Below are 27739 nucleotides of genomic sequence, written 5' to 3'. Positions count from 1 at the left end.
ATACCACTCGCCCATTTAGCTCCATTTCCTCCAGCAAACTGACTTGCCAGTGCACTTTCTCTCCGGGTATCGTTTGACCCACAGTTCAGGACGAAACATTACATTTTGCCCTCTCATTTCACCTTGATAGACTTTCATCATCTTGGCCTTGTTGGAAGGATCAGACCTTAGCATATCCATTCTAATAGCTCTCAGCTATAAACTGCGTTCAATTTTAGCTACCTGGTAAAGTAGAGTCACTCTACCGATAGAGGAAGAAGGTAGAGGTAAGTGGACGAACGCTATTCTACCGGATTTATTAGTTTACACGATATGTACGTGAAATGTTTCTATTCCGTATGGAGGTGTACAAATCCTTGATCTTGTCGGAAATACCGTAGCACTACTAACTTCTACCGGTTTCCACCAACTTTTTCCTGGTAGAGCCGGTAGAGGAAAGTAGAATCCACACTTTTGACTTGAAGTTTTGACTAGAAGAAACGAACGCCTCTACCGAAAGAAATAGTTTCTACCCAAACTTGTAGATCAATAAACGAACGCCCCGTTAATGTGTACAGGTATTCCCACATTTCACAGAAATATGCACAGCAAACGTAGCTCTACAAACTTCTACCGGCTTCAACCAACTTTTCCTTGTAGAGCCGGCAGAGGAAAGTAGAACCCACCCTTTTGAGAAGAAGAAACGAACGCCTCTACCGAAAGAAATAGTTTCTACCCAAACCTGTAGATAAAAAAACCAACGTCTCTTTAATGTGTACATGTATTCCCACATTTCACAGAAATATGCCAGCACACTGGATTTCACTTCATACAGCATAATACTCACTATGCTGACACTTGTCTCCATGGAAACCGTTCCGGCAGTTGCAACTGCCATCGTCAGTGCACTGACCGTCATTCAAGCAATTACATGCTGCAGCAGTGATTGGGAATATTCACGCATTTTCAAAAAAAGCACAAAGAGAGGAACAGAAAAGCGGGTTCTTGACATGTCCTTGAACATGATAACATGGAGACGTTAAATTAACTCTTGACAACAAAATAGCTCAACTCATGAGAGTGACCAACTCCCCATATATATGCATTATTTATTCCACATGAATAGAATAAAGAGGTAGAATTGGTTGGAGGAACTGGCATGACGACATAGAAGTTTTTTTCTTCTTCTCGACTCCGAATACAACATTCCAGCATGCATGAACCCCTGGATCATACATTATTTGACACGCAGGCATATTACAGTAGCTTTCTTTAGCCCTTACCTTCTGTGCAGTTGGGTCTATCTAGTCCCGGTTGACATTCACACACTTTGCTCTTTTTCACCCAGGGTTCCTCGCACACAACTGCATCCATCACATAGCACAGACCGAAGAGGAAGAAGAGGAGAGAGTGAATCAGCCGGAAACGGAGTCAGGCAGACTAAAGACAATCATAATATGTATAAAGTAAAAGAGGCTGGACAAGGGAACCTTGGATAAATCTGGGTTTCGATCATAATGGCCTGGCTGGGCCAGGGAAACTTGGATAAATCTGGGTTTCGATCATAATGGCCTGGCTGGGCCAGGGAAACTTGGATAAATCTGGGTTTCGATCATAATGGCCTTCTTCCAAAAGATAGAATTGCTGCTGGAAGGTAAGCACTCTTAAAGCAGGAATGACAAGCAGCAGTTTACAAATCAGTGCTATCAGTAGAAATTACCATCACTGCTCTGCGGCACACTCAGACAATTGAAACTTTGCTAACAAACAAAATGACGACAGAAGCACAACGTGACATGACCAACTTAAGACAGAGGGTGGTAATAGGTTTTTCATTTGACAAAACCAGACCAAACCAGAGCACTTGCAGACGACAGTTCTCCGGCCACACTCCAAAATAGCAATTTGTGCTACTCCTGAACTGTGAACTGTTCGTGCTTTTTTGTTGTGTCATTTAGGAGTGAAACGAATTCTGAATATTCTGGAATTGTTCCTTTGGATAACAATTCGAAGCATTCGGTTCAGATCGGAATACATTGTGTTTTGGTTTTGGACATTTTGCATGTGCAAGTAAGGCTGCGTTTACACGACAAAGCTGGGGGTGAAAACGCAACAAAATCCTTTCGGATGCATGGTTCATTTACACGGTACGAAGAGCAAAACGTAAAAGTTGTAGACCAAAATGGAAGAAAACCAAAACGCTGGCCAAGGTGGAAGAATTTGAAAACGAAATTGTTCTGCAGGATAAATTTGAGTGTGTAAACAGTCGAAACGGTATGCTGGCCTCGTTTTTCGTCACGTTTGTTTCGTTTTCGGCCGTTTACACGGATCCGGCAATCCAAAAAATTGTTTTTACAATTTTCGTCATGTGACGAGTGTTGTTTTGTGGCCTATTCCTGGAGTGTGATTGGTGCTTCCACGACAACACTTGGCACATGACGAACGTTTGCGGATCCTTTGCTCCCGTGTAGAAGCGCGAAAACGATACAAACGGAGACCACCTCGGATCAGCATCGATCATGTAAACACACGAAAACGAAAGAAGAAATGCGGGACCGAAAATGGAAAACTGGCCGTGCATTTTCATGTAAACACAGCCTAATATTGCAGTCATTGACTAGGTCCGTGTGAGGTTATAGCTTACAACATTAGAGAGGTTCCATACAACATAATTAGTCGATGAATGGAGAGTCCCACTGCATGAGGACCTGTGTTCCGCCTTATGGAGTTTTCGAATCACGTACCTGCCCTTGGCAGCTTGGAACACGGCAGTGTATGACCGGGTCGACCTGGCTAGAGAGTCCTAAATATGTACCACTAACGTAAAGTTGCTCAGCTTTACGTAGTGTCGAACCTCTCTATTAGGGTGCTGTAATTTCACAAATTTTCTGTGTACTTTTATTTTCGGTACTTTCGGTGCGTCTGTTTCATACGTAAAATTTCAAGACACCAAACAAACACTAACACACATAATCCAATAGGGAACTGCTGCTCTGTACCGAAACTTTCTGTCCACCTAACCTAGCCTGTTGCCCTCATACCGAAAATATTGAGCACCGAAAATTTCTGAAATTTTGAGTAACCTCAAGTACATGGCAGTAGAATGCGGTGGTTGGCATGCTGGGAAAGGGGACTATGGCTCACAAGGCTGAACCAGACAGAACTGTCTACATATTCTTTAGTGATGTGAGAACAAACAAACTATAGAATATCCGGTATCCAATTTGAAGAAGAGGTTGGTGCTACTTCGGCGATACTTATTCAATTCGTTTACAGAATATTCGGTACGATTTAGAATATTCGTGTCACCCCAACACTCCTATTTCAAGCGAGCACTCAAAAAGACCAGTATGCATGTCCTAGTTCTCTGTCACCCCTGTTAAAACTACCGCGAAGCCTACCCATACACGTAAGGTAAAGGGGAGCCCACTTTTACATGGATGTACGCTCTGAAAATCCCACGCCAGCCATATGAAATGAGTAAAACGAATTCACTTCTACTTACCGAGTTGGCAATGGTGGCCGGTGAATCCCCTAGGGCAGCTGCATTCACCTTTGTTATCACACTCACCTTGGTTCAAGCACTTGCATGCTGCAACAGGCAGGGAAAAAAGCACATGCATGGAGTGAGTTACGCAGAAATAATGCACAGGAGGTCACTGTGTAGTAAGTGGCCCCCGGAGGCAATCACGCACAAACTCAAGTCAAAGCACTCACTTTCTAGTTTTACAAATAATCGTCACAGAAGAAATATTCTATACACACTTGGAACGCAAAGAGAGTAAAGAAGCAACAATAAAGAAGAAAGGAAGGGAACAGAAGTTCGGCAACCTGCAGCCATGTTCTAAGTCCCTAACCAATAAGCAATCTACGAAAACCGGTTGCCGACGAAATTCTAGAACCTTCTGGAACATTAGTATAAGTAGCCAATCACATTTCAAAGCTCAAGAACACAAACAAGACACAGGGGATGTAGGGACGGCTTCTTGTTAGTGTTCATCCCTTCCTCTGGAAGGTGTGTGTTCTGATAAAAACAACAAAAACCTAATGCAGGGCGGTAGCGACCACTTTTGGACTGGTCTCAGTTGGACATTTTACCTTTTAAAACTTGCAGTTAAGATGGTATCACCTAAACTTGGAGAAAGTACTTTTTTCTCGTCCGTCTTGATGATACTGCAAAACCATCAGATGATGGAGACGGCCTTGTGACGTCTTCAGGTGGCGAAATGCACGGAATAACCTCTCTAATGTGGAGTTTGTGGCCGGAAGAATAGACAGTCGTGTGGCAAAGCACTGAACCTGCACCCTTATCATAATCTAGGAAAGCCAAGATTGTGCCGTTAGGGCTTAGAAGCGCACATTACAGGCTTCGTTTCCTCGCACAATTGTTTTGGAAACTAAAAACATTGCTGGCTATGGGAATATAAGAAATCTCAGGAACAGATGCCTTCAAGGTTTTCGCAGCCATCTCCGACTCTCGATCAACATGAAGCAAAAAAAAACCTGTGCCGCCAGTCTGTCCCTGAGAGCCCTACATATAAGGCACAGTACATGCAGGTCTCCCTAGACGGTGCTGTGTACATAATGCACATGGTACTGCGCCCAATCGATCGCTGAACTCCCATCGGCTCTCTAGAAAGAGAAAAGGAAACTTCGGCCCGAAAAGTGGTCCGGTGAAACAAGGACCAACCAGACAGGTGGCTTTGCCCCCTGTAATCGCTTACCCACACATACACGCACCTACACACACATACACACACAAGCACGCACATACACACACATTCAGATATGCATATGCGCACATACAGACACATACACACATATACACACACATGCACACAAACCTAATGGCTTGCTGTCTTACCCTTTTCACATTCTTCACCGTAGGACATAGTGCGGTTACATACACAACTCATGCTTGGTGCAAGAACACCGCTCCCACAGGACTCTGTGCAGAAAAAGACAATAAAAGTCAATATCGGATTACTCTTATGCAGTCTATAACAGGGCTGCCACACTTGGAGGGAGAAAAATCTGACGGGGGTCTGGGGGGTCCCCCGGGTGAAAATATTTAGGAAAATGGCTTGCTGTTGGGGTCCCAGAACACATTTTTAACGGTCAACACATTTGCATTTTACAGCTACATGTACATGTACATGTACAATGACTGGACAAACGCGACCTGGAAGCGCCGAATGGCCAACTGGACTAAAAAGTGCTCAAAACAAAAATCGGTCGGTTTTTCCGACCGCGGATCAAAAATCGGACGATTTCCAAAAAAAATCGGAGCAAGTGGCAGCCCTGCTATAACACTAGAATGGGGATAATAGCTTATCTAAAAAAAACCTGTCACGCAGAATTGAAGGAACAAGATGAGTTGTTCTTGGGCTTTTACACCCACGGTACCATAGACCGGGATGCATGACAGCAAGGCACGGTACCATAGAACGGGATGCATGACAGCAAGGCACGGTACCATAGACCGGGATGCATGACAGCAAGGCACGGTATCATAGAACGGAAGCATGACAGCAAGGCATGGTACCATAGAACGGGACGCATGACAGCAAGGCACGGTACCATAGAACGGGATGCATGACAGCAAGGCACAGCACCATAGAACGGGATGCATGACAGCAAGGCACGGTACCATAGACCGGGATGCATGACAGCAAGGCACGGTATCATAGACCGGAAGCATGACAGCAAGGCATGGTACCATAGAACGGGACGCATGACAGCAAGGCACGGTACCATAGAACGGGATGCATGACAGCAAGGCACAGCACCATAGAACGGGATGCATGACAGCAAGGCACGGTACCATAGAACGGGATGCATGACAGCAAGGCACGGTACCATAGACCAGGATGCATGACAGCAAGGCACGGTACCGTAGACCGGGATGCATGACAGCAAGGCACGGTACCATAGAATGGAAGCATGACAGCAAGGCACGGTACCATAGAACGGGATGCATGACACCATAACACTTCCAACACGGTTTCTGAGCTCTTGCTGTACGATAGATACATCCGTATTACTGTGCAGTGCATACTGCAGATGCTCAAATGTTCGGAACTCGGCTTTCCCTGAATGGAATTGAGCAATCGAAAAGTCTATTTGCATAGGAAAGTTCTCAGCTCCGTCGGCAAATAGTAGGGTTACAGCCCTCGCCAGGGGTTTTACGTCAAGTAGTAAACTTTCACCTCCTCACGTGGTGACAGTCATGGGAATTCCCCCTGTTTCTTGACAACAACAAAAAGTGGTCTGTAAATTATCTCAACCCTGGTGGCATGTCGAACTTCAGCTTGTCATGCATTTTGATTCCTCGCAATTGGAATCCAGGGAGCAAATTCTCCCCCGTCTCTGCCGCAAACTGATATTGCGCCAAACAAAACCTTAGAATCAAAACATGCTGTAATGACTTCGAAATTACCCTGGGAAGACACAGAAGAAACACAGCCTGAATCTAAGTTCTGGGAGTGTTCTCAATGTTGTGATTCACCGTGGGTGCAAGAAATGCTGGGAGACGACATGTTTGCACATTGCAAGTGGGCACATCGTTGGGACAAGCCCTGTTCATACAGTGCACGTAGCGACGGGACACATTTACACAAACGCACAACTATCTTCATCACGTTAGCGGCACAAACAGGGACAAACACACAGCTTGTGCATGGACAGCCATCGCAGAAAACAGTCACTTATTATTCTCTCACTTACTGACACAGAGAATCTTGGCATCCTCATGGCTTGTTTTGTTCTTAAACGTCACATGTTGTCTGCTAAATTTTACTGTTCTGTAAAGGGACTGACCATTGACCAGGATTGGCGCGACGTGGTAACCTAATCTGTCGGACTTATCTAAAGCCAATCTCTCTAGCCAGCGTTCTCTTAACACATGGCCATGTTCTTGTAACCAGTCTTTGGTTATGAGGCGAAGTCCGTACTGCTGACATGCGTTCTCTGCGCACTGCTCAGTCACGCTGGGTCCGAGTGCTGGAGTTGCTGCGGCGTATACAGAATCGTTGGCATGGAGCCATTGGGCTGCAAAACAAAGGGCATATACAGTTGCGGGTGGAAACAAAAATAGGCGGAAGAGAACTAAGACAAGCGGCATCATTATTGCTTTAACGCTGCTTTTCGTGCAAATAGCAAGGCCAAAGCTGTGTTCATTTTTAGCTACCTAGTAGAGTAGAGTCACTCTACCGATAGGCCACACGTTTTTATTTCTATGTTTCTCGTCACCTGAAAATCTAAAAATGTATGCGAGAGGTGGAAAAATAAAAAATGACCGAAGAATAAAAAAAGTTTATTAGACCTTTGTTCACACTAAAATCCACAAATACACCATGCAAAACAGCATCCATAGTTAGCAACTAGTATGTGGTAGGCGCTTCTATCACAATCTGTGCATGTGCAGCTAGATTGCGCACAAAATGCCATCCTTGCATCATGTGTCGCACAGGCCAGGCCACATTGTGTACATGTTCATGAGTGTGCTGGTCCCCACATGCACAGTCAGTGCAGCACAGTTTTTTTTCTTTTTTTCTTCAAGACTCCTAAATCGTATGCGCGTGGGTGACAAGAAACATAGAAATAAAAATGTGTGGCCATAGAGGTAGATGGTAGAGGCAAGTGTACGAACGCTGTTCTACCGGATTTAGTAGTTTACACGATGGGTACGTGAAATGTTTCTTTTTTGTATGGAGTTGTGTACGAATCCTTGAGCTTGCTGGAAATCCCATAGCTCTACCGACTTCTACCGGATTCAACTAACTTCTTCCCGGTAGAGCCGGTAGAAGAAAGTAGAATTTACCCTTTTGAGTCGAATTTCTTTTCCAAAAACGAAAAACTCTACCGAAAGAAGTAGTTTCTACCCAAACCTGTAGATCAAAAACGAACGCCCCCCAAAGCAATCGTCAGACAACTGAAATTCTCGCTATTGTGAATTTAATATCGTGCTTGATGACACCCGATCTCTTGGATACGGAAGTGCCCAGAGCTAGTGAGTAGTTCAATGTTCACAGGTCTGGGGCTCGCCAGACTTCATAGAGCAGCACCGTGTCACATTTGCAAACCATTAAGCGGTTCTACCAAGGGAGTAGTATAACACCGGGTTATGACACAAGCATACGCATGAAATGCTTCTTCGCAGGTGAAATCAATTGGTTACGCATGTGTGGGTCTGACCCTGGCTATAACGGTAGGTGTGACATTGATGTGAGAAACCCAGGTGGCTGCACTCTTGTTGTCTCTTTGTTTCATACTTTCCTGTCCCGTCATTATCATTGGACATACTATCCTGTCCATGCATGCACTGTGTGCTACTCAGCATTCTCACCATTTGCCCGTCCAATGATATCGCTTTAAAACAAGCAATTGTTTACCTTCGCAGATGACATTGTGACGGCCGAACCCATGAACACTAAATATTGCACCACCCGATTTGTTCTTGTCCTGCTTGTAAATAATATGCCGACGATTGTACTCGGATGATGTCCATATCGTGATCGGGCTGCTGTTACTGTTCACCATCATCTCGTGGAGCAATGACTTTACGCACCCACGCACACAAAGCTTTGAGCCGAGCAAGGTGAAGGTTTTAAAGTCGACCAGCTGATATCCCCTATCACTGCATGCGTCTCTGGCTTTCCTCCAACTGGTTATCTTCGGGCACCTGCCAGAATAACACGGCAAGCCGGCGAGAGCCGTCCAGGTGTACATCACCTTGTCCGTACCCAGGCACTTTGTCCTGAAATCTGAACACAGCACAGTACACAGACATGTACAACATACTCAGGTACAGGAGAAAAATATTACGGTGGCCAAAAAACCCTTTCTGTCCGACTTGTGTTCAAATTTTCAAGGTTGAAGCACTATAAGGAAAAGCTGTTAATCCCATTATTTTGCTAGTGGGTAACGGATCCTTCTCTATATTTTGGGCCTGTGAAAGTCACACCCAGACATTCTCATTAATTTATGCGCTTTTACCAACAGGATGAAGGCTTGTACTAATTATGATATACCGTAGTGTCTTGTATTAAAGCCTATCTCATATGGAAGCAAACGGCGGGGAGACAATAATTTGATAACCGCAATAAAAAAAATTAGCTGAAACGAAATTTGTGTATTTTATTCACTGAAACAATTTACAAGTGTTGGAGGCTATCTATCAGCGTCTGTATAAGCCAAATTTGTGTGTACAGAAAGATAGTATAATTGGGTTGAAATTGTTCAAGTAACGTGTCGTGTTTGGTTCAGCCAAGCTTGGCCGTTAATGTTCTAGGTGGAATGAAGAGCACATGAAAACCAGAGTGTGCAGCTTGGGGCCTTTTCTGCTATGGATGTCTGTCACTGCGAAATTCCGTGATTACATCATACTTGGCCCAGATCTGAGGCGGGAAATGGCGTAGTGCGTACAACTGAGCTGCAGTTGTGCAGAAAGAGACCTGCTTGAATCCTGCTACATCACTAAAATGATGTAATCACGGAATTCTGTAGTGACAGCAACCCATCCGAGCTGCACACTCTGGTTTTCATGAACTCTTGGTGAAATGTTCTGCTTGTATGTGTTATCACTTTGTCCTTCCTTCTTTCTTTCTCTTGTTTGTTAATTTCTCTCTTTGATTGTTAAAATTCACACTTGTAAATTTCATTGCTGTTGTTCTTGGTGTTATTTCTCTAACCTAGATTTTCTATAAGAGTTCAATTTTGTTTCAATGTCCTTTAGTACAACGACGAATCCTGATGAGTGTTGTACGAAAACTTGTTTGAATCCATTTTTTTCTCCACACCATTTCTTCATATTTTCATCATTTTATTGCACATCGTCTCCACCGTTTTTTTACATTGCATGAATAAAATACAAAAATGTCGGTTCAGCTAATTTTATTGATAGCGGTTATCATATAGAAGCCTGTTTTGAATAGAGGTCTGATTTTCAGAATACACTGTTGGCACACAAGCCTGGTTTTAGTGTTGACGCACATATAAATACCTGGTTTGAATAGAAGCTTGATGTGAATACTGAATAGAAGCCTAGCCCTGAAATCGGCTTCCACAGGAATACGCTCGGCGGTAATACACGACACTACGGTGAGTACATTTCAATTCTCTTTCTGGAATTCTGGACCATTATGATCAAATGCTGGGGAGACAAACGCACTGGAATCAATTAATCCCATTTTTCTGTAAACAGTGGGTAAATGAGTCCAATAACGTCACATCATTTTAGCATTACTTTATGATACTAACTGTGTGGAATATGAAGTTCCTACAATGGAGTCTGCATGCCCTTAGGAAGGAACCTTTCGCTCCAAGCATCTACAGAGAGGTGGCAAAGCCATTGTTCTTAAAAAAAAAATAGAAAACGGCTTTGACTGTGAGTTTACTGAAAAGCAATACTTGTAGTCCAGCACTACTGCTCTGCTCGAGTAGAGTAATTGTGCATGTGCCGGTGTGTATTTGTGTGTGTGTGTGTGTGTGTGTGTGTGTGTGTGTGTGTGTGTGTGTGTGTGTGTGTGTGTGTGTGTGTGTGTCTGTGTGTCTGTGTGTCTGTGTGTGTGTGCGTGTGCGTGTGTGTATGTGTGTGTCTGTGTTTTTTTTAGTGAATGTGTGCAGGTGTGGTGTTACATACTCACTTCACATTGCAGATACCCTCATTGATTTGTTTCCGTCTTCTCTTTGGGCTTTGTTCATGATGGCATTTTCCTCTTTCTCTTTTTCTTATCATTATCACTATCTTCATCATTTTGCGAGAACTGTGGCAACACGCCCAGTGAGAAGGCAGATATTGCCTGTACTTCTGGTGAAGAAAAATATAGCTAAACAAAACCAAACAGAGACACTTACTGTCCTGACATTGGTCTCCCCGGAATCCGGTCGGACAGACGCAGGCGCCTTCTTCAGTACACTGACCATTATTCAGGCAATTGCATGCTGCAGCAGTGATTGGATGCACATATTTTCCAAAAGCAAACGAATAGTGGCAGAACAACATAGCATATCGGATTCTCGAGTTTGTTACATGTATCTTGCTCATCATGACACTGTACCCACCAGTACATAGCTACATGAACAGCCAGATTACAACACTCCCACGTAAATCCAACTGATGCCCATATGACTGTATCATTTATTGCACGTGGATAGGACAAAATTCCAGCCACTTTTAAGGTCACAGTACGTTGGGCAATCCGGCATACAAACTCGGAAGTGTATCTTTGGCTTCAAATACAATATAACGGCATGTATGTTCCCATGGGTCATACATTCTTTGACACGCTGGCACATAATAATATTATATTACAGCAGCTTTTTTCAGCCCTTACCTTCTGTGCAGTTAGGTCCATTTAGTCTGGGTTTACATTCGCATACTTTGTTCTTTTTCACCCAGGGATGTGTGCACACAACTGCATCGCATATCACAAGAAAGAGGGAGAACAGCCAGAGATTAGCCAGACACAAGAAGGACAGACAAGTGGACAGAGGGAAAAAAAATTAATAATTGTTTATTTTGAACAAACGACGAGGAGACAACAATTTGATAACCGCAATCAGCAATACAAGCCTGGATCGACATTTGTGTACACTTTATTCATGCAATGTAAAACAATGTGCGACAATGTGCAATAAAACGATGAACATGTGAAGAAATTGTGTAGAGAAATAAAATGGAAAGGGATTCAAACAAGTTTTCGTACAACACTCATCAGGAATCTTCGTTGTACTAAAGGACTCTGAAAACTAAATTGAACTTATAATAGAAAATCTAAGTTAGAGAAATAACACTAAGAACAACAGCAGTGAAATTTACAACAACAACAACAAAGACCGAAGCGAGAGCGACCTAGAAAACAACCGTTACCTACACAACTTGCGGGTCCTGGCTCACAGACTGTGCTTGCTTACTGATTGCGGTTATCAAATTATTTATTTTACTAGTATAAGAGGAAAACATGTACAGTTTGCGTGCGACTCGGCTAGAGGCCGAGTTTTCCACATCTATTGGAATACCCCACCCCTCAAGGGTCAAGGCTCCCATTCAGCTCCAAGAGGCAAGAGACTGGACAATTGACCAGGAAATTGTAACTCATTGCGGACGAATGAGCGTTTCGACCGCACAAAAATAGCAGGTTTGGTGATGCACATGTTCTTATTCCTAGCAAGAGCTTGATGAAACGGAATACTTGTTCTGTCGACTTTCACTCAAAATAGAAACTAGAACAAGGCCTGCATAATCAGGGCCAACCGGAACAACTCCAAAGCCTACACACAGTCAGGGGAGGCCATCTTCACACGAAAGGTATACTTTGAGAATTGCATACAATGTAAAGGAAACACTTGAAGTAAACAAATTCAAAGCATTTCGGAGACAGCAACTTTAATATGCCAACCAAGAGTACTAACCATGCATTATTACAACAGTGACAAACATGCGAGAGAAATGTGAATGTGAAATGTACATGTAAAAAGAAGCAGAAGTGTTCGGATCGGTAAGGAAATTCACTTCTACCAAAAGTCCATAACCCCAAGGGTGTGCAACTGGTTGTCTGGCTGCTGTAGGCCCACTGCGCGGCGAAATTCCAACATAACGTCATGCCACTGAGACACAGAGGACAAAACTCTGCATTCCGCGGTGCTTGGATTTTTTGTTTGGCACCAGGGAGTAGTACAAGCGCAACGAACGTGTACGTCATTTTTGACGTAATGTTGGAATGCCGCCGCGCGGACCCCATGTACAGAGTTGCAAACTCTTGGGGGTATGGACGCCTGCTTCTACTTACCCTTCTGGCAATTGTCTCCGGTGAATCCCTTCGGGCAGATGCATTTGCCTTTGTCGTCACACTGACCCTGGTTCAAACACTTGCACACTGCAGCAGCCACCGCATACACGCAACATGGCGTGAAACAGAGAAAATACACGGTTTGGTTACGCAATGAGCACACATATAACCGTTAGTAGATCTACTCGTAACAGCCATTCATAAACAAATATGATACAATTCGCCTGTGGGGATTGCCCATTTAAAAATTTAACCCTTTGGAGTCCATGGTTCGATTTCGAACCATGGGCATTTTGTATGCATGTGGGCGCAGTCAAACTTTCGGTTCTCGGCCAAATCTTGACCAAATTCAACAATCGAAGAGTCTAGATGGTAGAGAAAACTCTCAGCTACCGCCTCGAACAGGTCCGAAGTCTCGCCGATGAGGTTTGAGTAAGCGGTGAGCGATCAAACATTTCGCATTTTCTGCGCTGCGTTCTGCGAGTCAGCAGTGAAAAAAAGGGATTTTCCCAGCTTCATGACAGGCGGCACGTGGCAGGACCGGCGCGGCGCGAAGTCACGGCAAGGTAAGCTTCTACTCGAAAAAATTTGAACAGTTCCGAGCTAGATTCAGTGAAATGGTTACAGAAGACCGATTTCATCTCAGATCTGGAGCTGGACTCGCGTTTTGGGCGCGTTGTGGCGGACAATGAATAGTGCTCTTGGCAAGTTTGGGCTCATTGTATTTCTCTCATCAAGAGCTTTCCAACGAGCCCAAGATCTTCAAAATCGGTGAAGTAGAACCAAAATTATGTTGGAAATGGAGTGCGCATTTTCGTGTCTGCCACAAATTCTGCGGAAGCAAAAAAGTTACGGACTCCAAAGGGTTAAATAATAAGAATAATAATAATTAAAAAGCTTCCGTGGAGATAAAAATGTAATCAACGCAATAAATAGAGTAAGCTGCGCACTCAGTACAAACACCATAAGCAAAACTTGTTTTCATGTAAATAAAGAAGCTTGTTCCTAAACGTTTTCGTCGCCATCTCATCAGAGGATTACTGGCAAATCAACAAAAGCTCTTAACTCAATATATATACGCACAATGCAAGTAATAATTTAGACCCTAACTAGCGCGATAAAATGAGAGCTGAAGAAACATTACACCATTCAACGATATCAGGTATATATATTGAGCTAAGAGCTTTTGTTGATTTGCCTGTAATCCTCTGATGAGATGGCGACGAAAACGTTTAGGAACAAGCTTCTTTATTTACATGAAAACAAGTTTTGCTTATGGCGTTTGTACTGAGTGCGCAGCTTACTCTATTTATTGCGTTGAATAATAATAATAATAATAATAATAATAATAATAGGTCAGACTCGGATGTAAAGGCAAGGATTAAAATAGAGAGGACACAAGGTTTACAAGTTATGCGTTTTGTGCCAAACACTAACGACAAGTTTACATAAACCAGAGTGTGCAACTCAGGGTGGTTCCTGTGGGAGTGTAATTCGTGCAGTACGTCATTTCTGACCTCATGGTAAGCCACAGGTACGGTGAAAAGTTGCATAAACAGTCACAGTGGTGCAGGTTGCCGAGTTTGTTAGGCACATGCTATAATTTTATCGTATTGCTTTTAAAAGTTCAAGACATCTCACTTACTGACACAGAGGATTTGGGCTCGGTGATTGCTTGTGGTGTTCACAAACCTCTGTTTTCCCTCGCTAAACGTTACGGTTCTGAAAAGGGAGTTGCCGTTCACCACAATTGGTTTGACGTGGTAAGGTGCTTGCCGAATAGCCAATCTCTCTAGGAAGCTCTCTCTTAATACATGGCCATGTGCTTGCAGCCAGGCCCCGGTTATGAGGTGAAGTCCGTACTGCTCACATGCCTCCTCTGCGAATTGCTCAGTGACTTTGGGCCTCAGCGCTGGCGTTGCTGTGGTGTATACTGAGGAGTTGGCGTGAAGCCACTTGGCTGCAAAACAAGGGCACATACAGTAGGCAATAGGGAATACAGTCGTCCCTCTCTAATCCGGCACTCGTTTATCCAGCACCCTTGCAAACCAGCACACTTTCTGGCAAAACGGATTTTTTCAGTTCTTTTCTACCCTTTAATCCGGCACTTGAATTCCGCCTCCAGCAGCGATTTTCTGCAACAAATCACTCAAACTGAACATAATTTGATTTTCTAATCCAGCAGTTGTGCATCGCATACTGTCAGGGACCATTGTAACATACACAACACATGTAACATACCGACGAGGAGACAACAGTCGTAAAATAGCAATGAAAAATATCAATTGTGCACTCATAACCATGTATAAACAATTAAAATGAAACAATTCCAGAACGTTTTCGTGTGACCATCATCAGTGGAACATCGTCACATAGTAAGAATCACTAAAACAACCAGTTATATAGCTAGAGTAATATGAAAAGAAGCGTGAGAATGCAGCACAGCTAGCGGTTATGCATAACGCGTGTAGTGTGAACCTTTGCAGTGTATCTGAGAATGGTAGCAGTAGATGAATGTGGCAGCTGTGAGTGCGTGTGAACAAAAACTGGTGAGTGCGTATTATTTAAAAAGTGTGAGTGCTACAACATTTTCTTTTTGCTTGCATAGAACAGGGTCACGTGTGCGAATATATACAGCTTCCAACACCTGCAACTGCTTAAAGAAACGCGCGCGACAAATAACACTAAACCAGGAATCGTCAAACAACTTACGACAATCCGGACTGGACACCAAATGCTTGTAGATGGCAGACTTGCTCTTGTCGATGTCGAACCCCTCCTCGTCCGTATCACTCTCATCCTCCACTTCCTGTTCCTGCTCACCCTTGCTTTCCTCCTGACCATCCTGTTCATCCCCATCATCATCCTCCATCTCCATCTCCTCATGCCATCGCTTCTTTCCCCTTGACGTGTTCACTGCTGCGCCCGTACTTTCACCTGCCACTACTGGTTCCGCCTTCTCCATTTTTCTCAGTCGTGTCTCCGCTAGTCTCTGGCTTCTCCTCAGATTCGTTTTTCCTCCATTTTCATTTTGTTCTCCTGGTGATCTTTCCGTTACCGCCGTCGGGTTTGTTAACGAACGATCGTCCGGTGGTCTCCCATGCCGTGTTGTTGTCGTCAAGAGTGACACCAGATTCGTGTGTTGCGCTACTGTTGAGTCCGGTGTTGTATCCGTTTCTGGTTGTGTTGTAATACTGACAGGCGTAGTAGTAGGCAACGGGTGTTTTCGTGGCCTCCCACGCTTTGGCCTGCCTGCCCTGGCCGCTTTTGACAACAAGGACAATGGGACGTGTTGCTTGATACGTTCGGATACAACACCGGACTCAACAGTAGCGCAACACACGAATCTGGTGTCACTCTTGACGACAACAACACGGCATGGGAGACCACCGGACGATCGTTCGTTAACAAACCGACGGCGGTAACGGAAAGATCACCAGGAGAACAAAATGAAAATGGAGGAAAAACGAATCTGAGGAGAAGCCAGAGACTAGCGGAGACACGACTGAGAAAAATGGAGAAGGCGGAACCAGTAGTGGCAGGTGAAAGTACGGGCGCAGCAGTGAACACGTCAAGGGGAAAGAAGCGATGGCATGAGGAGATGGAGATGGAGGATGATGATGGGGATGAACAGGATGGTCAGGAGGAAAGCAAGGGTGAGCAGGAACAGGAAGTGGAGGATGAGAGTGATACGGACGAGGAGGGGTTCGACATCGACAAGAGCAAGTCTGCCATCTACAAGCATTTGGTGTCCAGTCCGGATTGTCGTAAGTTGTTTGACGATTCCTGGTTTAGTGTTATTTGTCGCGCGCGTTTCTTTAAGCAGTTGCAGGTGTTGGAAGCTGTATATATTCGCACACGTGACCCTGTTCTATGCAAGCAAAAAGAAAATGTTGTAGCACTCACACTTTTTAAATAATACGCACTCACCAGTTTTTGTTCACACGCACTCACAGCTGCCACATTCATCTACTGCTACCATTCTCAGATACACTGCAAAGGTTCACACTACACGCGTTATGCATAACCGCTAGCTGTGCTGCATTCTCACGCTTCTTTTCATATTACTCTAGCTATATTACTGGTTGTTTTAGTGATTCTTACTATGTGACGATGTTCCACTGATGATGGTCACACGAAAACGTTCTGGAATTGTTTCATTTTAATTGTTTATACATGGTTATGAGTGCACAATTGATATTTTTCATTGCTATTTCATGTAACATACATTTGGGAATAAATATCCTATGCTAGTACATAAGATATTCCCAAGTGTATGTTATAGACATGCATTCCATGATTCCAGAAAGTAATTGGTTTGACACAGAAGATCCCTATGTTTTGATATACGACACAAACATGTATGGTAACATGTGGGCCGGGTTGTAGGGCAGGATTTCATAATCCACTCGCGGCACCCTTCTTTATCCAGCAGAAAATTCCATTGCAAAAGGTGCCGGATTAGAGAGGAACGACTGTATGTATAACAAACGCAATGACAACAGTGAGCATTCCCAGATGGCTTAGAGTACTCAACACCACCAGGATGGAGCGATCCAACAAAGGACTGCCTTAGCTCCACTTTGTGCATGAAACGAAGCATTACAACAATTATTTAACCGATTCTCTCTGGTCTCTTCTGCCTTTTTGACAAAAGTCACGAAATAAATCTAAATAACGGATGCCCACAATCTAGTCATGCACAATAAAACCCGGTCAAACGGAAAGGTCAATGCTACCATTTCACCCCTATTCTGAGACAGGTTCAGTTGTCGGCCTATATTTGCAGGCATGGGGCTGGGTGGACTTCATTGAGCAGCACCGTGCCATAGTTGGGAATCACCCAGCGGTTATACCAAGAGTACATAACCCCCCAGAGTGTGCAACTTCCACATACCCTGCTCTCCCGACAGACTTTCAAGTTGAAGTCATTAATTATGGGGCTGGGGAGACTTCATTGAGCAGAACCATGCCATAGTTGCGGATTACTCGGTGGTCAAACGAAGGGAGTAGTATGATGCAGGGTTACATAAGCATAATGACAGAAGTGTTTTGATTGCTTCCGTGTGTGTGGGTCTGAATCTGGCTATACCGATCAGTTTCCAATTGAACTCAGAAACCTCGGTTGTAATAACTCTTGCCGTGCCTATCCATTCGTCCCTGGCTACTCAACATTTTTCTCTCACTCGTTCATATGATCACAATGCAACAGCCTACCTTCGCAGATGACATCATGATGGCTTGCTCCGTTACTATCAAGTAACTCTTCTCTTAACTGGTTCTTGCGCTGCTGGTACATGATATTTTGGTCATCCTCCTCGAGCGATGCCGATATTGAGATAGAGTTGCTGTCACCGCTCGCCATCATCTTGACATCAAGATGGCTTGCTCCACTACCATCATCATGTAACTCTTCTCTCAACTTGTTCTTAACTTGTCCTTGCCCTGAGGATAGGGAGATAGGGTTGCTGTCACCGCTCGCCATCATCTTGACATCAAGATGGCTTGCTCCACTACCATCATCATGTAACTCTTCTCTCAACTTGTTCTTAATTTGTCCTTGCCCTGACGATAGGGAGATAGGGTTGCTGTCACCGCTCGCCATCATCTCAAAATCAAGATGGCTTGCTCCACTACTATCATGTAACTCTTCTCTTAAGTTGTTCTTGCCCTCCTTGTAAATGACATGCTTGCCATCCCTCAAGAAAGATGTCCATATTGTGATAGGGTTGTTGAAATTGCTTGCCATCATCTTGTTGAGCAATGCTTCCATGCAGTCCCGCACGCCCAGAGACAGGGTTGTGAAGGCATTATAGTCTACCACGTCGTATCCTCTTCTCTTGCACATCTGTCGGGCATGCGTCAAGTTCGTCTTCTTCTGGCAGCTGTCACCGTCGAGGTGTGGATGACACGGCAAGCCGGCAAGAGCCATCCAGGTGTACATTGCCTTATCTGTACCCAGGCACTTTGTCTTGAAACCTTAACATAACACAGTGCACATGCAAGACACGGTCAGGTGAAGTAGAACACAACTGGACCACAGCCTAACAAGACGTACACTTGCTCAGTAGGGATACCGCAGTCCATTTCAGAATTTGTTTACTAAAATGATCCCAAATACCACGGATCATCACAGCTATACAGTAAAACCTGGTGTAAGCGACCTCTGGGTTTAGCGACCACCTGCTCTTAACACGGACCATTTTTTCCATGGACTGACAGTTCTACACAGACACTGTGGGACCTGGTTGTAAAGACCACCTGGCTTTAACGACCGCTTTTGCTTGCACCTTGGAGTGGTCGCTGAAACCAAGTTTTACGGTAGTTCTGGTGATGGCAGTCAATTTTTTAATCAGACTTTTCCGCCCTCAACTTTCCTCAAACTTCCGAACAAAACACCTACGTCAGGCGCTATTTGCTTTGTTCCTTGCCCTAAACTGTTATAGTACATATCGGTTATAGTGCGGTCGTGTACAAGAATATGCTGCCTACAAGAATGAACTCTAATATCTTCATAATCGAACTCGCATTGGTTTGTAACGCTGCAAGTGCACCTGACGTGGCCAGGTATCTTGTTGCAGAGCCACATGGACAGACCTATGGGACTATGAACAGCCGCACGTACAAACGCACTACGAATGCATGTCCAATGATCTTCCCCGCCTGCAGGTCCATGGAGCTAGCTGTCCTGTTGTATGGTGCCCGTGGGCCTAGTAAACTCGGACACTGGCGTGTACATAGTGCGGACGGAGAATGCCACAAATGTAAAGACCCACCAAGCGCAGCTCACAGCCAACAGCAGCCGCGCTTTCGACTACAGTAAATCGCCCAATATCCGCGTCACTAAATTTTCGCGATTTCTTAGAACCAACAAGTTTGCGATGGCAAAAGGTCGCGAAGCACAGTGGACACCTACATACACCCACTGTTGAAGCTTGATTTCACGATGGTTAATATTTGCGTCATTTTACAGTATTCCAGAAACATGAACAAAACACGGGTTTACTTCATACGCCATATACTTACTGTTCTGACACTGATCTCCATGGAAACGTTTCCGGCAGATGCAGGTGCCATCTTCGGTGCACTGGCCGTCATTCAAGCATTTGCATGCTGCAGCAGTGATAGGGAATATTCACGCATTTCCAAAGCACACGAAAAGGAATAGAATACCGGACTGTCGAGAAATTGTTCACATGTCCTTGCCCATCATCATTGACGCCTCAAACCAGCTTTTTTAACCACTTACGAGGGTGTCCAACTCACCATATCAATATTTTTGCCGAAGGGGTAGGGGCGCAGCATTGACTTCCGTGCACGCTGCTTTGCACACTTCACGCTTTACACTTCAAGTGCAGAGATGTATTAATTTGTAGCTTCTTCTTTTCTTATTTTTTAGATCAGTTTTTTTACAAGGCAACACAATATTTTAGCTTCTTCGCCCCTTTTGGTGTATTCTAGTTGCAGTGTTCAGATTAGCCAGAATTCTTGTAGCCGACATATGCTCTCCCAATCAGTTTAAAATTATTACATCCCGGCTACAAACTAAGCATATGTTGCAGAATAGGTCGGAGAAGCCCGCATGAGGACTCTGGAGTTGTTTTCTTGTCTTCAAAATACAACATTCAAGCATGCGTGAGAGCATAGGTCATACATTCTCTGACATGCCTACATACATACAGCAGCTTTCTTCAGCCCTTACCTTCTGTGCAGTTAGGTCCATCTAGTCTGGTCGTACATTCGCATAATTTGTTCTTTTTCACCCAGGGATGTGTACACACAACTGCATCACACATCGCAAGGTAGGGGAAGAAGAGGAAGAGAGTAAATCAGCCAGACACGAAGTCAGATAGACTAAAGTTGCATTTGGTTGGGCAATTCCAGAATGATATTGACCACCCGTGATTCTGGATTGTTAATGATAGCTAGCATGCCGTCTTACCGGTAAGACCACGGGTCCTACCGGTAGAACCCAAGAAATCGCGCTGCAAAAGTGCTGTTGCTTGAGAATCTTGTTGAAACAATGGGTGAGATGAGGTTCTTGTAGTACAAAGTAATGGCGCAAAAGGCAAGACTACATCCAGGGCATTGCATATGTGCAATTTTAACAATTTTCAAAATGGGCGCCCATGTTCCTGTCGAAGCGCTTGCAACTGCGTCCAAAGTGAATTTCGACCATGGCATATTGATTGCCATGGCAGTGGAATGCAAAATTCCACACTCTGTTTCCATGGCTACCATGGACTGTTGACATAGAATTTCTTATTATGCCTCGTACGATCATGTCCAAAAAGCGTGGACTCCTTCATTAGCGAGTCAAAGTACTTGTCAGTGCATGATTAAAAAATCCCAAGGGAACTGAAAAAGAATACTTGAAGAAAACTAAATCTCTTCTACTTACCGAGTTGGCACTTGTCTCCGGTGAATCCTTTCGGGCAGCTGCATTCACCTTTGTTGTCACACTGACCCTGATTCAAGCACTTGCATGCTGCAACGCCCATCAATAAACGCATGCACGGAGTGGCATAGAAAAATGCACGGGGTGTTACTCTATGCTTAGTGGAAATCGAGACATTTATCATTTAGTCTTGTCTCCGCTGACCTGGTGAGAAGGCAGAAATGCCTGTTCACTTGGTGAAGTAAAATAAAAATTAACAACAACAACAACAAATTCTTCATTTCACAGAGCAAGCTGTCCGTGGCCAATGCGGATGAGCAAACTCCAGCCATCAACACCACCCCTGAAATCCTCAGTCCCCTTCAAGAAATCTCGACTTCCCAAGCTGAGGTCGAAAAACTCCTCCGCGGAGTTGATACCAACAAAAGCCCCGGGCTCGACTCTATTCCAAACCGCCTACTCAAAGAAGCGGCTAAGGAACTTGCACCGTCGTTATCGTACCTCTTTAATCTATCGTTCCAAACCGGAGAAATCCCACAGGAGTGGAAAGATGCCACCATTTCTCCAGTACTCAAGCCTGGTGACCCAACCCAACCAACAAATTATAGACCCATCTCTCTCTTGAGCAGTACATCAAAAATCCAAGAAAAAATTGCACGTCAAATCCTCTACAAGCACATCACACCCCACCTGCCCAACCAGCAGTCCGGATTCCGCGCGAAAGACGGCACTGAGCAGCAGATCGCCCGTCTCGTCGATACCCTCTCCACTGCGAGAGACGACGGGAAACACGTCAATGCCTGCTTTTTTTTTATCTAAGCAAGGCCTTCGATCGTGTGTGGCATGCCGGCCTTCCAGCAAAACTCTCCCACTATGGTGTCCAGGGCAACGCCCTGAAGTGGTTCCGACAGTACCTGTTGGGGCGTCGGCAGAGGGTGCAGGTGGATGGCGACCTATTGCCTTTCCTCGAGATCCCTGTGGGCGTCCCTCAGGGATTTATTCTTGGGCCGCTTCTATTCCTCGTCTACAACATAGACCTTCCACACGCAAGTGAGAATCCCGGCACCACCTGTAGCCAATTTGCAGATGACACCGTTCTGATTTCCAAAGCGAGAACTCCTCAAGACTGCACCCGAAACTACAGAGTGTCACAGCAGCTGGAGACTGGCTTCAAAGATGGCATCTGCTGGTTAACACAAAGAAAACAGTCATCCTCCCGTTCTACCACAATAACCGCCCCCCTGAACAGCTACCCCAGATCACCCTCAGGAATATTCCGCTTACCGTAGCACAAAAACACAAACACCTCGGAATAATCTTTAAGCATGACCTCCGTTGGACGGAGCATGTTGAATACATAGTCAAAAAACCACTCAAGTCTTTCAATATTCTTTTTAGACTAAGGTCTACACTCACCAGTGATTCTTTATCTCACATCTATCAGACATACATACTACCTATATTCTCATATGCGAGCAATGCTCTCACACCGTTGTCACACACTTCCCTTGACAGGCTAGAACGACTCCAGCGGAAAGCCGCCAGAATATGTCTCCACCTTCCCCTTTACACACACTTAGAACACTCCGACCTTTTGCATCGCATCAAATGGTCAACAATATTTTCACACTTTTAAGTTAAACATATACTCTTCGCGCATTCTCTGCGCCACAATTACGCCCCACCACATATACTCTCGCTGCATACTGCTAGCAACGTGCAACCTTCGTTTAATTTACGTCGCTCTCGTACTTGGCATTGCCAACTCTGCGGACTGACCGCTGTCTCCATTCTCCCCTGTACAAAGCCCTTCATTACTTTAATTGCTTGCCCACCCAGCTTCGCGAAATCCTTTCTCGTTTTCCCTTCAAATCCGAGATATCCCTGCTGTTGCACAACTCTGTATGCTCGTGTAGCGACCACCCCTGCCCGTAAACTTAAGTACACAACTCTGTATGCTCGTGTAGCGACCACCCCTGCCCGTACACTTAAGTAGTCATTAACCCCTAGGCCTTGCCCACCCGATTCTTCCTCACTCTTTCTCCTTTCTTACACTATTATCTCTTATTGGCCACTGGCTATCGTGAGAATAAAGATTTGAAACAACAACATTTGACTGAGATGGGCATGATCGATAGGGCGAATACCGAGCAAGTGCGTTCCGAGCAAGTGCGTGGTCAATTGGCTTAATCTGGCCGAATCCGGAGTAGGTGTACTTGGAGTGGAATCCGACCACACCGGCCCCCAACCCGGGAGTCGCTTGAGTGGAAATGGACGTTGACGTTTTTTGGAAGCCTTCACAGAATCTTTGTACAACATGCGTGCATTTTGCGTACTACACCCTTGCTTTGTTAGATTTGGCCAGCGTTGCTCGAATGTCACTGCCTGCGCGCACTCAATCCAGTTTCGCCAATCGATGAGACCCTTGAGCACGAGTTAATTAACCATTTAGCCGTGGCAATGTCAGCCATCTCCAGCAAATGCTTCATCCGAGGTACAAGGCTTTCCATGACTTTCACATTAACTAAGTGGTCTAGGTGAATTGGGCCGGTCTCTCCGCTTGCATAGATCATGATACCGGATGATCTCCAGCAGTCTTGCTGCGTGTTCTCAGATAAACCAAAAAAAAAGAATGGCTCGGCGTCTTACCCTTTTCACAATATTGACCATAGGTTGAGGTGCGGTTACACACACAACTCAGGTTTGGTCCAAGAACACCGGTCTCACATGTCCCTGTGCAGAACAGGACAACAAAAAGTCAATTGCATTACACTCTAAAGGTCGATTCACAGTACAACTTTCTGCGACGTGACACACAATTTGCGACAGTTGCGACAAGAATCTGCCTGTCGCGAGCTGTCGCAAGCTGTTGCAAAGCACCTGTCGCAGAAGTTGAAGAATGTTGTACGACATACACAAAATGGAGTACTGTTTTGACCCTGGGTGCACATGCAGTGCACGTGCATAGTACTACTAGCGCATAAGGATGTCGTAAACATGAAAACGATAGATGATATGCAATATAACGTGCAACTAGACTTGGGAGGGCATTGCAGAGTAAGTAGTTGCATACAAAGTTCAAAGTTGTACAGTTACCTGTGACTTGTCCTCATGCAGAGCTCAGGGCCTACCGTGTACACATTGTAGTATAATTTGTATGCAACTTGTGTGCAATGCCCCCTCAAGTCTAGTAGCACGTTATTTGGGATATCATCTATTGTGAACTGTGTGTCGCTGTCGCAGCTCGTCGCAGGTGTTGTAAAGTTGGATGTCGCGTCGCAAGAATTTGTATTGTGAATCGGCCTTTACAGTCCCTAACACTTGACATTTTTGATAATCCAAAATGATGGTCCAAGAAACCTTATCATTCAGCAAAAAATTATAGGAACTAATGCGTGAGAGCAGGGATTTTTTCAGTATTTACCCTCATAGGATCTGCCAAGGAGCTAAAGCATAGTGCATTTGACAGTTGCCGTTAAAATACAGCAGGGTGCCAATTGTCAGCCACCCTTCGGGGCACTGGCCATTTCCACGGTGATCAGAGGAGAAGAATGCTCGGTTATGGGACCACTCATACATCTATCACATGCATATTCCAGCAAATTTTCACCATTTTGAATTCTCTTCGGTAGTACAACAGGACCTAGGTGCACTCCAGCTTCTCATCGTTGTACATTTTGACTGAACAACCTGCTGTAAAACATCTTGGGCATCGCTTGAGTGGTGCTCCGAGTGGCAAAAATCAGCAAAACTTCAAACAAAAAGCTACCAATTTTGTATGTTGTCCAGCCCGACCAGGAGATCCGGATAACCGATTGTCCGGATAGTTAACGTCCGCACAATCGGTGTTTGACTGTAAAATAATATCCCATCCTACCCCTCATGCGAACACCTAGATAATATGGCCTGCGCTCCCAGGGTTGTGGACAATCGCCACGCTACACTGCATAGACTTTCTTCCGACAAATAAAGTGGCTTGCGCCAAACAAGCAAGTCGCAATCAAAACTTCGAAATTACAAAAAAAACACAACCTGATCCTCAGTTCAGGAAGGGCTCTCTATATTGGGATCCATTGTGCGTGCAAGGAATGCTTGGATACGACATGTTTGCACGTTGCAAGGTCACATCGTACATAGTGGCACATTATTAGCACAAGCCCTGTTCACACAGTTAACGGTGGCACAGGACACATGTTACACAAATGCACAAATGCACAACAGTATACTCATCGTGCTGAGGTCACACACAAGGGCAGAGCACTACTTGTGCATGGTAAGAGCACTACTTGCGCATGGTCAGCCTTTTAAGTTAAGGAGCCTTGTCTCACTTACTGACACAGAGAATCTGGGCTTGAGTTTTGCTTGTGGCGTTCTGAAACGTCTGCTTTTGTGCGCTAAACATTACGGTTCTGTAAAGGGAACGGCCATTGACTCGGATTGACGCGACGTGGTAAGGTGCTTGCTGGTGCTTATGCAATAAGGCCAACTTCTCTAGCCAGCGCTCTGTTAACACATAGCCATGTTCTTCTAGCCACTCCTTGGTAATGAGATGATATCCGTACTCCTGACATGCGTCCTCTGCGAACTGCTCAGTCACGCTGGGTCTGTGTGCTGGAGTTGCTGCGGCGTGTACCGAATCGTTGGCCTGGAGCCATTTGGCTGCAAATCAAGGGAAAATACAGTTGCGGGTAGAAACACATCATGAAACAAATCTACGAATAAGGGAGGCTTGAAATCAAATGCCCCGCTCCATGACACGTGATCTCATGGATACGGAAGTGCCCAGAGCTAGTGAGTAGTTCAATGTTCACAGGCCTGGGGCTCGCCAGACTTCATAGAGCAGCACCGTGTCACATTTGCAAATCATTCAGCGGTTCTACCAAAGGAGTAGTATAACACCGGGTTATGGCACAAGCATACACATGAAATGTTTCTTCGCAGATGAAACTAAGTGGTAACTCATGTGTGGATATGACCCTGGCTAGAGCGGTAGGTTTCTCATTGAAGAGGGAAACCTCGGTAGCATTCACTACTCTCGCCGTCTCTGTTTCATTCCTCCTGTCCCACTACTATCACTGGACACACCCTTTAACCCACTCACCGCTATTTATATATGTAGGACTCAATATAGAGTCCATGCACTATATGATGTCCAGCACCCTATATAGAGTCCATTGGTCCAAAATCCACTATACAGAGTCCAGGAGTCCACTCAGTTTTGATCAGCTTCATCCTGCCGCGCAATCCCCTATAAGGAGTACACTTTTTCTACAACTTAACAAGTCCCCTATTCACGGTCCAGGAGTCCAGTTTATCCAGTCACGCCGTCCTGTGTGTTGTGCCCGAAAGAGAACACATTTTCAGTTTTGCTTGCCTCGTGGCAGCGCATTCCTTTCTAGTTCTTCACTTCAGCCATGGCTGCCAATTCTGCTGTGCAGTTGCTGACAGTAATCTGTCTCGAGCTAACCAAGGAGGATAAGGAGACGTTCAAAATCAAATCTGGAAAGCGTCTTGTGGTTCTCTGAAGACGTTTCATCAGTGCGCGGGATGAAAGCAGAAATTGCAGAACGAGAAAAGTTCAGCACAGTTCAAATCTGACGAGTCAGGTACACTGACGCTCTCTTTCGTTCGACGCCACAAGGATCCCCTGTTTGGCTGGCCATTGCTGCCAGTAAGACGTTTGAACGGTTTCATCAGAGCGAGGGATGAAAGCAGAAAGCGGAGAAAGAGAAAAGTTCAGCACAGTTGCAATCTGACGAGTCAGATACACTGACACTCTCTTCCGTTCGACGCCACAAGGATATCCTGTTTGACTGGACAAGAGCTGCCTGTACCACCGTGTCAAAAGGCTGTCCAACTACATGGCAGGACGATGACTGAGGTAAGGAAGCTTTTACTCCTTTCGATTGGTCTGCTGAGCTGTTCTGTCGTTATGCTTGAATTTTTTTCCATTTTCAAGGAGCGTATCGCGTTTGCTTGATGTTGCTTGAATGAATGCCCTAAAAGTAATCAACCACTTCGTAATAGTCCTCAAGGACTGCAAGGACTTTGCATCAATCGTATATGATCGTCTAGCTATCATCAATTATTATTTATTTCATGAGAAATGTATTTTTATCCCTGTGATAATTATGTGAACTCCACGACACTCTTCCTGTAGTATGATGTCAAATATAATGGGATCCACAAACGCAGTGCCAGTGTACTAGTAGTAGTAGGACTAGGAGGATTGCTTGTATGCCAATGACAAGAAAAAGCTTCTCAAGCTAATACTCGTATTCCCTGAAGTAACCGTTTTGATGTCACGAACATGACATTGTGTCAGTGAAACTGCCTCGTGACAACAAATCATTGCATTTCCATCTTGGGGAAGACTGACTGACAGCAACGCTGTACAGATTGTTCAAATCATCTCATTTCAATTTAGTTGCAGTGAAGTGAAACACTGTGTACACTACATGTATGTTGGTGTGTCTGTGCGTCTTGAGTGTGCACAAACGATCTTATTCCTCGTATTACTAATAGATTATTGTCCCCACCGTCACCTGTTCACAGGTCTTTGAGTGGACTG

At 44.8% G+C, this 27739-nt stretch overlaps 2 protein-coding genes across 2 annotated transcripts in view; both read right to left on the bottom strand.

Moving 5' to 3' along the window:
* Positions 1 to 8706, bottom strand: part of LOC135820628 (neurogenic locus Notch protein-like) — a 28182-nt gene extending 19476 nt beyond the window's left edge. The window contains exons 1-6 of the mRNA XM_065333667.1: positions 8373 to 8706; positions 6706 to 7029; positions 4844 to 4927; positions 3485 to 3571; positions 1263 to 1343; positions 827 to 913 (exon numbers count right to left, since the gene is read on the bottom strand). Of these exons, the coding sequence (XP_065189739.1) occupies positions 827 to 913; positions 1263 to 1343; positions 3485 to 3571; positions 4844 to 4927; positions 6706 to 7029; positions 8373 to 8523 (814 nt within the window). The 5' untranslated portion in view covers positions 8524 to 8706. The remainder of the gene's footprint in view (positions 1 to 826; positions 914 to 1262; positions 1344 to 3484; positions 3572 to 4843; positions 4928 to 6705; positions 7030 to 8372) is intronic.
* LOC135821753 (uncharacterized) lies at positions 8615 to 25785 on the bottom strand. Its single transcript, XM_065334751.1, has 12 exons — positions 25501 to 25785; positions 23818 to 23901; positions 21172 to 21258; positions 20473 to 20553; positions 19797 to 19883; positions 17988 to 18749; positions 14416 to 14730; positions 12771 to 12857; positions 11316 to 11396; positions 10837 to 10923; positions 9367 to 9412; positions 8615 to 8744 (listed from the first exon to the last, which is right to left on the bottom strand). Exons 1-12 carry the CDS (start codon positions 25568 to 25570, stop codon positions 8615 to 8617), a joined length of 1917 nt encoding a protein of 638 aa, XP_065190823.1. The 5' UTR covers positions 25571 to 25785.
* Positions 25786 to 27739: the final 1954 nt, after the last annotated feature.

Source organism: Sycon ciliatum, chromosome 7, assembly GCF_964019385.1.
Source record: "Sycon ciliatum chromosome 7, ocSycCili1.1, whole genome shotgun sequence".
In the NCBI taxonomy this organism is placed as follows: domain Eukaryota; kingdom Metazoa; phylum Porifera; class Calcarea; order Leucosolenida; family Sycettidae; genus Sycon; species Sycon ciliatum.
This window is presented reverse-complemented; position numbering and strand designations above follow the sequence as displayed.

Bases quoted from the DNA above. Each gene is read 5' to 3' on its own strand.
- LOC135821753 (XM_065334751.1), bottom strand. From the start codon at position 25,570: ATGTTTAGCGCACAAAAGCAGACGTTTCAGAACGCCACAAGCAAAACT. The intron at 14,731-17,987 runs GTAGGCTGTTGC...CTTGTTTTGCAG, and splicing joins TCATGATGTCATCTGCGAAG to CCAAGTGGCTTCACGCCAAC. The intron at 8,745-9,366 runs GTATGATGTAAT...TGCTGTGTTCAG, and splicing joins CCGCCTCAGATCTGGGCCAA to ATTTCAGGACAAAGTGCCTG.